The 14,085-nt window shown below is 36.5% G+C and overlaps 1 protein-coding gene across 1 annotated transcript; it reads left to right on the top strand.

The window, feature by feature from the left end:
• The first annotated feature begins 324 nt into the window (after nt 1-324).
• LMOD2 (leiomodin 2) lies at nt 325-12,671 on the top strand. The gene is made up of 3 exons (XM_039328336.1): nt 325-1,406; nt 5,988-7,532; nt 9,781-12,671. The coding sequence occupies exons 1-3, from the start codon at nt 1,134-1,136 to the stop codon at nt 9,805-9,807; spliced, it is 1,845 nt and encodes a 614-aa protein (XP_039184270.1). The 5' UTR covers nt 325-1,133; the 3' UTR covers nt 9,808-12,671.
• Nucleotides 12,672-14,085: the final 1,414 nt, after the last annotated feature.

Below are 14,085 nucleotides of genomic sequence, written 5' to 3'. Positions count from 1 at the left end.
TATAGTCTCAACTACCATTTAATACTGCTGCTGCAGATATTTGCTTAATCTAATTAAATGTATGCAACCCTTCTCAATGTTATTTAGAGAATCTGCAATTACAGGAAGATCATTTAGCCTATTACCAATGTCTTATATTTATATTTGTATGAAAAAGACAGACAGACTTAGAACACAGCCCACTTGAAAGTCAAGCATGCTTGAAACCAATTGAAATAATTAAACCATACATATTTTTCTCAAAACTTTTATTCAATTATTCTAATGATAATGCTTACAATCTAAGAACAACAAAATATTCACAGAAATGCAAGCATTTCCACCCCACCCCCTTATTTTTAATGTTCAGATTAATGCAGGAAAATACATATCATATCCTTTCATATAAGAGTTTATAAAGATCAAATCCATCTCTTCAAAATGATTTCTATCATAGCAATATTGCTGTTCTCCCAGTATGCATATTTAACAATATTTTTTTTAAAAAAAAGGCTTTAGGTGTCAAATTCAGATTCACTTCCATATCTTGATATTTTTAATATAAATTCACCTATTTCCATCAAAATGAGCAAATCTCAAATTGAACAGTTATTATCCATTCTCTTCCTGTTGGGCCATGAAAATGAAGGGTGTCCCAGCTCAGAAAATATTTTGTCCCACTTTGGAACGACCCTATCATGCTGAACAAAGCACCCCTTTCGTTACCTGATCTTTGTTGCTTGGATAGACACAAAGTCTTGTCTGTCAAAGTAAGTGTACTTGTTGCTTTATGAACAACTATCTTCCTGGGCTTCTAAATCTACAGATGAGCATTCATTTTCCTTTTATCAAGCCACTCTAAATATGGTTCTTGTCAGTGTGTCAGTAATCTCCGTGTTTCAGAGACATAAGACACTGGTGCACTGGGACATTCTTTCTGCTCAACTCTTGCTGACGTCTGATGCTTAAAACAGAGCATGCTTTCATCCTTCCGTGCATTGTTGCAACCCCCTAGGAATATTTTTAAAAGGTGCTGCAGTTACTGAGGGGGGGAACATTTGCCAACCAAAGCAGATGAGGATACCTTGGTTTCAGTCTCTGTGAATGCTGCATTGTAGTTTCAACTTTACATCAGCCTGATAACAGAAGGGATCATGTCTAACTTTGGCTACAGGCGAGAGCTTAGTAAATATGAAGACCTGGATGAAGATGAACTCCTTGCTTCTCTTACTGATGAGGAGCTGAAGGAGCTAGAGAAGGAGTTGGAAGATATTGAGCCTGACCGGAGCCTTCCTGTGGGGCATAGGCAAAAGAGTCTAACGGAAAAAACTCCCACAGGAACTTTTAGCCGGGAAGCACTGATGGCCTACTGGGAAAGGGAGACCAGGAAACTTCTGGAAAAAGAGAGGATGGGGGCATGTGAACAGGTAGGACGATAAATGCATTAATTTGGCCCCAGAAATAACTCTTATTCAGTTGAATGGTTTCCCTGCTCTGTATTTTCCATCAAACCAAAAAGTCAATTGATCAAGAGTAGAAACTTTATTAACAAGCAGAGGCTGTAGAGTAGTATACATTTTCTTCCTCTGTACTATTAAATTATCATCCCAGTGAGTTCATTGCTTCAGAACTCTGCTTCCCAGGATGTTAGTTTATACTGTGAAGATCTTTTTTATATACAAATATTCTTTTTACATGAAGGAACATCCAAAAAATCATCAAAGTGCAAGCTGAGAAGAACTGACATGGCCACAGTTGGATTGATTATGTATTTTTGCTAAATGTATCACTCATATCTCAGCTTCAGTAACACATCTAATATCAAATTCTGTTTAGCATTGTATTACAACAGATGTGGCCTACCACATTTCAGATTCATAGCATTTAATCTGCTTTAGGGAAAACCCTGAATTCCAGCAATAAAAGCTAGTACAAAATGATGACACAAGGGAAGATGCTAATTATTGGCTGCCTTTCATGTGTTATTATATACACAGAAAAGACCTGAATATTTAAGAGTCTTATTCAGATTTTAAAATAAGTCATGTGATGAGGGCCTGTGGCGATATGCATGCTAACTTCAATCTACTTCTTTCTATTATTTTGGATATCATATTTTCCAGGATTTCAAATGATAGAAAAGTGGTAGAAGTTAAGAAACTGGTGTGCATAAGTCTGCACTTCAAATATTTGCTTCTGGCATATTGAATGTATAGCAAAGTGAGGATAATGCAAGTATACTTCCTTCTTCTTTTATCATCAGAATAAATTTATTGTCTGAATAAGGCCAGGCATAAATCTTATTACAGGTATTACACATTGTGGTAATTGAACTTCTTTACTGATCTGTTGAAGATTGTTTCTTGATGTACCAACAAGTCTCTATCAACTTTCTGTCCATCCCTTGTCCTTCTACTTCCCCTTCTCTTATCCTTCCTATTCTGTCTCTAACTCCCCAATTCCAAAGTTCTTAAAGAAACTCCATAATACAAGCTTTATAAACTCAGAAAAAGGTTCAGAGTAATTTGTTAAAATGAGTTGAGAAGGAGCACTGCAGCTTCTAACATGCTAAAAAGTATTGTAATCAAAACAAGGAGTCACTTGTTGAGATAGGCAACTATAGCAATCAAATAAATAATAAATAAAAATCATACAAATGACTATTTCATATTTATGATAGATGATTGATGAGATAGATAGATAGATAGATAGATAGATAGATAGATAGATAGATAGATAGAGTGTAAATAAAAGATAGAATGATAGAGAGATACATAGAGGTAATCTTCAACTTATGACCATAACTGAGCCCAGAATCAGAGCTATAAAGTGGGTCACTATGTCTCTATTGCTCAATTTTACAACCTTTTATGTGGTGGTCATTAAGCAAGCTCATTAAGCAAATGTCACAGTTGTTAAACAAATCCATTTTATCTAATGCCAATTTTTTGCCAGAAATCTGAGATAAATACTGGAAACCAGCAAAAATCATGGTCACATGACTGCCATAAATCCAGTTGCTAACTGCCCAAAAGGTGATCAAATGATCACAGTGTGTGTGTATACAGCCACTGGAATTTGGGAACTGCAGAGAATGTTGTAATTTTGAACAGTCACTAAGTCACCAGTCATAAAGTGAGGACTACAGATAGTGGATAATGAGCAAGCAATAGAGACAGAGAACGAGATCTTAATTAGAAAATCTACCTTTCAGTGGATTTTTTAAACTGTGGTTTTAGGAAGAAATACAAACATAAAATCACCCCCTTCCTATTTTAACCTCCTAAACAAGGGGTGTCAAATTGCCGGCCCATGGGCTGGATGTGTCACCAGGAAATCATGCCCACCCCATTGCCAGCAATGGGGAAAAAGCTCCGATAAGTTGCACAACGTCAACTGATGTCGCGAGTTTGACATGTCTGTCCTAAACAAAGGCCATACATTTCAAATTTCAGCCCAGTCTCTATCAATAATATCATAACAGCACTGTGCTGACCATAACAGCCATAATAAAAAAAGAAAGAGAGTGACTTATGTCTATCAAAAGATTGGGATGAGGCAAAATTTAAGGAAAATTAGAAATACTTGGTTGGACAATAATGAGTTTAATATTAAACTAGAAGAAAAAGATTTCTAAATAACTACAAGTGAGATGGTCTCTCTAGCTAGCCAAATAGTATTGATTTTTCCCACATGTATTTTTTGTTTCTTTTATAACATAACATTGTTTTTCTAGAGCAGAAAATTGGAATTAAGCATAACAACTAGAAAAGAGAAAATAGCACTCCTAGCAGCATCCAGATTACAGGGCTTTATTTAACTCTGAACAGATAGAGTCATGTTTCATTCTTATCAGAACCAGTCTGAAGGAATTTATCCTGGTGCTTGAAGCCTGGGTGTTGGTATGCAGTCCAAGTACTAATAGTTACTGGTCATCCTGCCTTTCCAAGGGCAGAATGAAATAACAGTAACAAGCAATAACAACAATTATAATCCAAGTAAGAAAAAAGTAATGATGAAAAAAGCAGGATTTAGAGTTATGTAATTCAATGGTATACCCAAATAGCAACAACAGTCATTATGTCTGGAGCTGGGAATGTACAAGCACAGTTAATTCTAGACTTAATTTCAACCTACACTTGACACTGCTTGGCACTCCTCTGAAATTGTTCTGTGTTTCAAGCCCAATGGTTGTAATTCAAGCTTCAAACTTTTTTAAAGACAAAGCACTTACGCTGCAGGCATGGAGTGTGCATGGATAATATTCCTCTACAGTTCAATGGTGTTCTAGCTCCCGATCCCAACACACACACACACACACAAACTCATACAAAACTCTGTGGGTGTCTGCCTGTGTAACAGTAAAAGAAAAACAATAAACAATTAGGTTGTTACTAATAAATGGTCCTGGGTATACTGCTGATATTCCATTTTTCATCTGGGAACTTCGCATGGTTGGAAGAAAACGAATTGTAGCAGCTTGAAACAGGAATATGCAATAATGGGAGATCTAAATTCTCCATGCTTAATTGCTGGATACAGAATTTGAATAGCAGTGTTTTTTCATGACCTTGCTTATTAAAATAGTTATAATATTTGTATTCTTCCAGGATTTTCTACTCATTTCAGTTCTAGAACTGATAAAGTGAGGCTATGGCTAGCAGTTGGGAGGGAAAGTGCATAAAACTGCTTATACAATTAAGAGGGCTAGATAAGAATCCTAATGCTTTTTTGAGGGGGGGGAGGTAATGATGAACATTTCGGTGACATTCAAGCAAAAAAAAAAAGGTTACCTAAGTGTATATTGTGGTTAATACAAGTTTAGCAAAGAAGGGATCCAAATAGCATAATTAGGAAGCGTTCACTGAAGAAACAAAACTGACAGCATCAACTGTTTTTTTTTTCTACATTGACATAACTCTTTGTGAGATGTCAACACTGAAATTGTGCGTACTGATTTTGTCCTGTTCTAGTACTGTAGAATACAGCTAGACAGATTAGAATGGGATAAGCAATTTTTTCTGGTCCCAACATCTGACTTGGACTTTGAGTGGCATGCTAAAAATCCAGAAATAGGGCATATATACAAATAAAAGCAAATGTATTTACATTCATATTTATTTACAATAAATTGCATTCTATAAATTCACTCTTGTTAAAAATTACAGTCTGACAACAAAATTGACCTGAGCCAACATAATGGCTTAAAGGCCTAGACTAGAAAATGTGAGACCGTGATCTTAGGCCGGTCACTCTTTCTTAGTCTTAGTAAGGAAGCAATGACAAACAATTTCTGCAAAAGTTGCCAGGAAAACCACAAAGGCTTTTCCATGTAGTCAACAGCTATCAAGGCTGATTTCAAAGGACCAAATTAAATAAACACTGAGCTAACTCTGTGGGGATTTTCTGCAGTGCTTACAAGGATCTTCTGCAGGATGAAATTTTGGGCTATCCCCTTTTGGATTGGAAGAATAAATGAATTACACATTATGCTAAGTAAAACATTTTAGAAATTATTCAATTACCAATCATTTCTTGTTTTCCTCACTCAAGATCAGAAACAGGTGGACATGATGGAAGCTAACTTCCTCACTTTGGTTTTTTTTTAAAATCAAACCTGCAGCTGCCACTTCCCAGGGTGCCGTTCTCTGAAAATATTCAATATTCAATTGAAGACAAATAAGATTAGAGTAGCACTCATTATGCTGTTAACCCTCAATAATATTGTGAACTTTCTAATAGATGTTATGACACACAATCACAACATTGTTAAATTCAAACATCTTCAATAAATTGTGATCAGATGCTTAAATAAATTGAGTATTTTTATGCAAAATTGAATTTGAAAGTACTGCTTCTCAAAAATCAAATGAAAAATCATGGTGCATAATTTTTCTATAATAATTATCTGGAAAAGATCACCAGGAAAGCTCACTGAATAAAATTTGAGGACCTTTACTGATTAAATGCATTTTTATCATTTCCTTTTGATCATAATTCCCTTGTAGGATTATAAGCAAGAAGAAGAAGAAGGTGATGATGATGATGACGGTGGTGATGAGTCAGATGAAATTAAAGAAGAATATTTTACAGGAAGTAACAGCGAACTTTCTGAAGAAGCACCCAATGAAAAAGAGGACGGAGAGGATGAAAATAAAGAGGATGAAAAGAACAATGAGGAATATGAGGAAGAGGATGAAGAAGATGACGGAGAAGAAGAAGCAAGTAGTACAGATGATGAAGAGGAATCTGTTGAAGAGTGTGAAAAACTTCCAAATACTAGGAAGCAAACTTCACTCAACATTAAACTTAAAAACCACAATGAAAATGAAATTGTTACCAATGGTCACAGTGAAAAGGAAGCGGAATATTTGAACTACAGAATGGGAGCCATGCACCCATGTGGAAATCCAACAGTGATTGAAGATGCATTAGAAAAAGTTAGGAGTAATGATGCTGAAACTACTGAAGTCAATTTAAACAATATTGAAAATATCACACCACAGATGCTAACACATTTTGCTCAGGCCCTGCGGAATAACACTGTAGTGAAGACTTTTAATCTGGCTAACACTCATGCTGACGACAATGTTGCAATGGCTATTGCAGGTGTGCTAAAGGTGAATGACCATATTGTGAGTCTGAATCTAGATTCTAATTTTATCACAGGTAAAGGAATTCTTGCTATCACGAGGGCTTTACAAAACAATAAAGTTTTAACAGAACTACGATTCCATAACCAAAGGCACATAATGGGCAGTCAAGTTGAAATGGACATGGTTAAACTTCTAAGGGACAATACTACTATTGTGAAACTAGGCTATCACTTCGAGCTTGCTGGACCAAGAATGAGTATGACAAGCATTCTGACAAGAAATATGGATAAACAAAGGCAGAAACGGATGCAAGAACAGAAACAGCAACAGTCCAGTTGGGATGGAGCACTGAGTCCAAAGACCAAAGCATTGCAGAAGGGAACTCCTGGTTCTTCACCATATTCATCTCCTAGAGGTTCACCTTGGTCTTCTCCAAAGATTTCTAAGAAAATTTCACCTCCTCAAAACCAACTTTCACCTCCCAAAAGTTCACCTATGCCTTCTCCAAAGATTTTAAAGAAAGACACTGCTATTAAAAACCAATCTCCCTCCCCCCCACCACAATCACCACCCCCATCACCAACTGCACCATCTCCTCCTCCTCCTCCTCCTCCACCACCACCACCTCCTCTTCCTCCTCTTCTTCCACCACCACCACCTCCTCCTCAAATAGTTGTAGAAAAAAAAGCACCCACCAGGAATATTGCTGAGGTTATAAAACAGCAGGAAAGTGCTAAAAGGGATCTACAAAATAAACAGAAGAAGAAAAAAAGCAAGAAAAATAAACAATATGAGAATGCAATATTAAAAGAAATTAAAAATTCATTAAAATCCATCCCAGACAATGTATCAGAAGAAGGGTCACGTCCTTCAAGCCGACCTTCTACCCCAGTAAGATCACTCCACACTGATCTTATGGAGGCAATTCGAGGAAGTAGCATAAAGCAGCTAAGGCGGGTAAGTAACTCTAATTTCAGGAGTTGATTTAGAGTTGATTTAGGTGAGTTGGGCACGACAGATAATCACACTTTTTTTCAAAGGATAATCTATAGGGCGATAAATTTTTTATCACTTTGTTGAAAAAGAGAAAGTACTTCCTTAACTTGCCTCTGAGAATTTGTAGGAATTGAGCGCTGATAGTGAGGTCACCTTGATAGATTAGAACCCTCAAGAAGGAACTTCGTAGAAAGAGCTTCTTACAAACAGTCTCTCAAATCTCAAACTGCCTCAACTGGCATTTTTGGGTATGAAACAAAATTACATTGCTCCTACAAATCAATGATTTCTCATTGCTGTTCTTCCACATTTCTCCTTTGTGCTAAAAAATAAATTTTCTGCAAAGTAAGAGGTCTACTCATTTTTAGATTCATCTCCGATTCCCATTTCCATCCTACTTTATCATTTGATCCAATTTTGTGTCTTAAAATAAACTAGCATTTAAAGACAGGATAACTAATTTGGTTCACAAAAGAGAAATCATAATTACAGTCAGATATTCAAGGCTCATGTAATCTTGTCATATCAAGTGGGAGGTACCCACATTTGATTCAAAGATAGGAGGGAACTTCTGGGTTCAAGATGAATTGGAGGCAAACCATTTCTCCTCCCTCAGTGGTAAAAGTTAAGCAGTGGTGGGATTCAGCTGGTTCACACCACTTCGGTAGAATGGGTAGCTAATTGTTTGTTGCCCAGGCCCAGAATGGACTTCCGGAAGTGGCATCCACACAGAACTGGTTGTTCACATATTTGAATCCCACCACTGAGGTTAAGTGATTTTTCTGACAACTGTTCAATGGAAAGGAAATGCAGACTTTTTTTTTCTTGAATCATACAAAGAGAGGAATTTTGTAACCTAAAGTCTGTATTTTGGTGCCTTAAACTGCTATGCAGTTGATCATTCCACTTATTTCACAGAGTTCTAATGGCATTCATCTTGTACAGTAACAAGAACAAATCTAATATGTGATCGTTGGGCTTCAGAATGACTTTATGGTGTATAACCAATCGAACAATCTTTACTGAAGGACCTGAATTTCTAATATAATTAGTAATCTGTAATCTTTATTGTGGTTCAAAAGCTATTTCCATTTTTGAAATTGTACAGTGGAAATCATGTTTGTTCAGCCATAGTTCTCTTATATTAGCAGATCACCCCACATTAGGGATGATAGAATTTGGCAGTTGAAAGAGCACTCCCACAATGGATTTGGGAAACTGCCTCTCACATCATGTATGCCAGTTTCTCTAATTGGAAAGATAATGTTAAAGCAGCAGGATATGAAAGCAAAATATCACCTTCTTATGTGTGATCAATTCTATCAAGAGGACACTTATATGTCCGTGAGAGTTCTACAAATATATGTATTCTTGGTTAATGTGCTAAAGTAATTGATAGATATCCAGAAAGGTAATACAAAAGGATGATATGATTTTTATGATGTGTCTGCTTACCCTTTTAAGGGAAATATAATCATTAAAGGAATCAGCTCAGAAGTCAGGTCTATTTTAACATTTGGTTGATCTAGATGATAATATTCTACCAATTGTCTAACAAAGTAAACAACAAAGTTTACTTAGCTTTGTTGTTTGTACTCATACAAGATAAGCAACAATGTGTACCTATTGCCCATAATTTCTGACCTACTTTTGGAAAGAATAAAGAGAAACAGAATTCTGTTATTCAGAATGACATAGCTACCATGATTTTTGCAGATCAGAAAGGCCATTCTGTTCCAATAGTGCAGGGGGCTCCAAACTTGGCAACTTTAAGACTTGTGGAGTTCAAGTCCCAGAATTCCTCAGCCAACCCTGCTAGCTGAGAAATTCTGAGAGTTGAAGTCCACAAATTTTAAAGATGCCAAGTTTGGGGACCCCTGCAATAATGGATGGAAAAATCCTCAATTTAAGAGGGGACTTGATGAGGTTTAAGGATTGAATCTATGTAACTTAAAACACATGTTTTGCTTTTTCTTTTTACCTCTCAGTAGGGAATCCAATTTTTGATCACATATCCTCTGAGACCACACTGCTTTATATTCTTGCCAGCAAGCCCAATATGTATCTAAAACATCTATATTCTAGTCCTCACTATTACAATACACAGTACAATAGAACATTGAAACTGTGGGTGTTTCTCTACTTAGATGCTTTATTCTTTTAGTTCCAGTTCGTATTCCTAATTTAAGTAAAACACCCTTCTTTTTAGGTGGAAATCCCGGAAGCTCTGCGGTAAAAGTCAGCCAACACAATGAAATGAAGATTTGTACAAATTCTCAAAGAGAGGTACTCAATCATTCTACAGTGATAAAAATGGACTGATGTAAATGGCTTCAAAAGTGCATTCTTAGATCTGAGATATAAATAAAAAAGCCTATGAAACTTCAAGCAATACTTCAAAGAATTCAATGGCGGTTTTGTAAATATGGAGAGTACTTTTTTAATTTAGTAAGATTTCTCAGAAGAAATAGTTATTTATGTTGATATCAAGTAGCACTTCATGGAACATATCCTTTCTATAAAAAAACATCTGTTCAGTTCCCTGTGTTTCTTTGCCTGAATCATACATTTGCAATAAATGTGTTTTGAGTTTCCAAGTGGAAAAAAAACATTTTAGTCCTGGTTTGTTGTGAAAAGTATTATGGGTTAAGGAGTACTAAGTGATGGTCTGAGAAGAATCTTTCTATGCTGAAGATTTGGTGAGGATTTGTGTGGTGTTATGATCATTACATGAAAAAGGCTAGAAATGCTTGGTGCTATGCTCTGTGTGCAGCCATAAAATTCAAGATTTCCCCAATCAAGTGGAGCCTTATTATAGTGTGTCATATTAGCACAGATTTCACAAGAAGAAGAATTTCATTTCACAAGAGGGATTAACAAGATGGATGATTGAATATCGTGGATATCTAGTGACTGATGACACATAGATGAAACATCCTAGTGATTTTTTTGTAGGCTGTGCTAGATAAAATTGCACTAGCAAGTTAATTTTACCATTTTTCTATTTCTCTTTGACCTAGAGAGAATTATGAGATTTTAGTGGCCTTTCATATCATTGTCTCTTCTGGGCTGCCTAGGAGGATTGCTTATGAGACATAATGCTTGCAATGGTTCTCCTTGGTCTGTCCATTATGACATGTTTAACAGCGCTTGGCCGCTTGCCCTTTCCAGGTTAATATTTATATGAAGCCACTGACAAAGAACATCCATTAAGATGAGTATCCAATATACTCACTGGATATATGCCAATAATTCAAAGTTATAATGCTCCTGAAAGAGGAGCACTAACAACCAGTTCTCAGACTACCAGTCATCCCAATGTACCTGTGGTCATTTGATCGTGATCTGGGTGCTCTGGTGCCTGGCTTGTGATTATGACATTACAGCAAGTCATGTGACCTCCATTTGTGATTTTCCCTGCTGGCTTCCCATAAGCAAAGTCAACGAGGAAGCCAGAGGGAAAGGTTGCAAGTTGCTTCTCTAAGTTGTTCCCACTCCTCCCCCCCCCCCGTGCTTCACTATGAAGTACAAGAACCCAGGCATCTGACATTCCATAGAACCTCTCTGTTCACTTGCAGACACAACCACCAGCCTGCAGCACTCCCTCACCTCTTCGAAACTCTTCCCACGGGCTGCTTGACTCCAGTCACAGGAGATTCTCTCTTAATGACCAGCACAGTTACAATGGCAACCGGGATTATTGGGACTGCCATTGTGAAGCAATGCAGTCATCTGCCATCATGCTTTAAGACTGCATTCCTTAATGACAGAAACTGCAGTACCAATTGCTGTCATAACATGAAGACTATCTAGACTGAATTATTTTGTTTTTATCTTCAGGAGAGGTGCGAAAAAAGCATGCAACTAAGCATGTAACAGGCAATTATAGAAAAACTAATTTGGAAATGCATAGAGGCTGCAAAAGTATGTACTTTCACTGTACTTTTTCTGTGATCAATGGAAACAAATGAGGTTGGAGGAAATATTTCAGAGGTGTTCCTGCTGCCTCTTATTATTCTTTGAGTCATTCCTATGAACAGGAGAAAATTATACGAAGCTAAAAAGGGTATTTGTAAATTCAATAAAAGCCCCTAAATCTCTTTTTTCTTTCCATATTTGTGACCTATAAAGCTATAACAAAAAATTTTCTGCCTCTACCCTCAAACACACAAAAAATCAGTATGATTTGTAGAAAAATCATGTTGGTACCATACAATTAGGTTTAGCACATTGAAAGCATTTCTGTTTTTAAAGATATGAACTTCTAAAGAATACCGTGTTGCAATACACTTTTATGTTTTCTTTCATTCTTCTATCCATCCAGTGCAGATAGTTATCGAGATTGCATTATCGATACAGGATTAAGCAAAAAGAATAGCAGCATCAGCTTGATCCTACATTATTTATACATTTAAGTCCAAGTGTATTCAGAGGAATTTACTGCTCACCATAGTGGATCAATGCAATACTTGTTCAGTGATTGTTTCTACTTAGATAGCACTGAAAATAGGGATTTATGACTGGCTCTTGAAGTTGTAACTGTCAGTGTCCCCACAGTCACGTTCTTGTCAACTGACTCAGAGTCCTATGATCACATGATCACCATTTGCAACCTTCACAGCAGCTTCCACCAAGCAAAGTCAATGGCTAAGCCAGCAAGAAGTTGCAAACCACTGTCATATGGTATCATGCTTAACAACCGCACTGCTTAGTGATGGAATTACTAGTTCCTATTGTGGTCTGTAAGTGAGGACTACTTGTAATTATCTTAGAAAAAATATTATTGTGCCACATGACACAGTAGGTTGCTTTGGATAAGTCATAATTCCCATTTTATATAGAAAATACAGTCCCAGCTGAGAAGATACATCAGCCTGAAAAAACAGCCTGAAAAGATGAGCGTTTTTCGCCACATAAAAGTCATAATCTAATTTAAATTAATATGATGTGCATGAAATATCTTACTAACCATCATTATGCAAAGTATTGTACTTTGGATACTAAATTTTAATAAAATTATTAAGGACTATACTTGTAGAGTCACAGATTAAAAGTTGTACTGTTCTAACATATATTAAAGTCTATTTTTAAATACCTTAATAAAATTTCTAATGTGATTTGTCAATAATTTTGACTATTAGGGCAATGAAGCTTAGTTAGTCTTCCTTTAACAATAGTTAAATTTTCCTCAAGTTGAATTTAACATGTTCATGCAGATTTTTTTAGCAGTGATATGGAAGGAGTTTGCCATTGTCTTCTTCAGAAGTATTTTTTTTAAAGTGTAAGCCCTTTCTGATGGTGTCTAATCCAAATGCTAGTGAGATCCAATCCTGCTTAACTTTTTGCAAGTTCCACCAAGATTAGCTCCATGCTGCCATTTGCTACCTTTGTTTTATTCATTTGCAAGTCCTTCTATGTTTGAAATCTATTACATAAAAGTAATTTATGTAGTAATATTCAGAATACTTGAACCATTTGTTTAATGACAATTCAAAGTTATAGCAGCACTGAAAAAAGTGATTAAAGACAAATCCTCAAACGTAAATGGTTTTTGCAACATCCCTGCGGTCATGTGATTCACAAAATTCAGGTAATTCAGCTGCAATGTCCTCCAATCATGGGATCACCATTTGCAACTTTCCCAGAGGGATTCCAACAAGCAAACACAGTGGGGGAAGCCAAATTCACTTACCAGCTATGTGATTCAATTAAGAACATGGTGATTAGCTTAATAACTATGGGGGAAAAGGTCATAAAATTTGGATACAACTCAATGACTGCGTTGCTTAGCAATGGAAATTCTGATCCCAATGTTGATCATAAGTTGAGGACTACCTGTAACCTGGTAAACTACCTCCCAATTGGTCCAACATATTCTTCATTAACTAAATACAGTATTAGTTTTGAGTCATGAATGTGAAATGGCCAGCTATATAAATTGAATAAATATTACTTCATATTTACTTTTGGTTGCGAATACTGTGTGGTATGAGAATGTGAGATATGATGCACAGTGAAGATCTCTCAGTTGCTGTCCCAGTTGCATTTTCATTTGTACTCAGAGCTTGGGACCTTCCTAGATCAGAAATATTTTGACAGTTCCAAGTCCCTTTGTTGTTCATCCTCCTGGCCATTTTTTTATTAAAACACAGGGAAAGTTTCCAGATTGATAAAGGCATTGATAAAGTGGTTCTCAACCTTTCTAATGCCGTGACCCCATAATACAGTTCCCCATGTTGTGGTGACCCCCAACCACTTATACATCACCGGGTGCCAGGGGCCTGGCCAAAGGGGGGAAAATGGCGGACAGCCTTGTTTGGCGACCCCCGTGAAATGGTCGTTCGACCCCAAATGGGGTCCCGACCCACAGGTTGAGAACCACTGCATTATATCATTAGGACTGCAATGAAGTAATTATTTTTTCCTTTTCTTTTCAATGATGTAAAATTAGAACCTTAACTAGAGTAGAATAAAAATGAAAGGTCATATCTGAAGAGCTGTCCTTGTGTTTCTT

The sequence above is a fragment of the Crotalus tigris genome, unplaced genomic scaffold, assembly GCF_016545835.1.
Source record: "Crotalus tigris isolate CLP2741 ecotype Arizona unplaced genomic scaffold, ASM1654583v1 scf7180000024375.2447938, whole genome shotgun sequence".
NCBI lineage: Eukaryota > Metazoa > Chordata > Lepidosauria > Squamata > Viperidae > Crotalus > Crotalus tigris.
The sequence above is the reverse complement of the archived record's forward strand: the minus strand, read 5'-3'. Positions and strand labels throughout refer to the sequence as shown.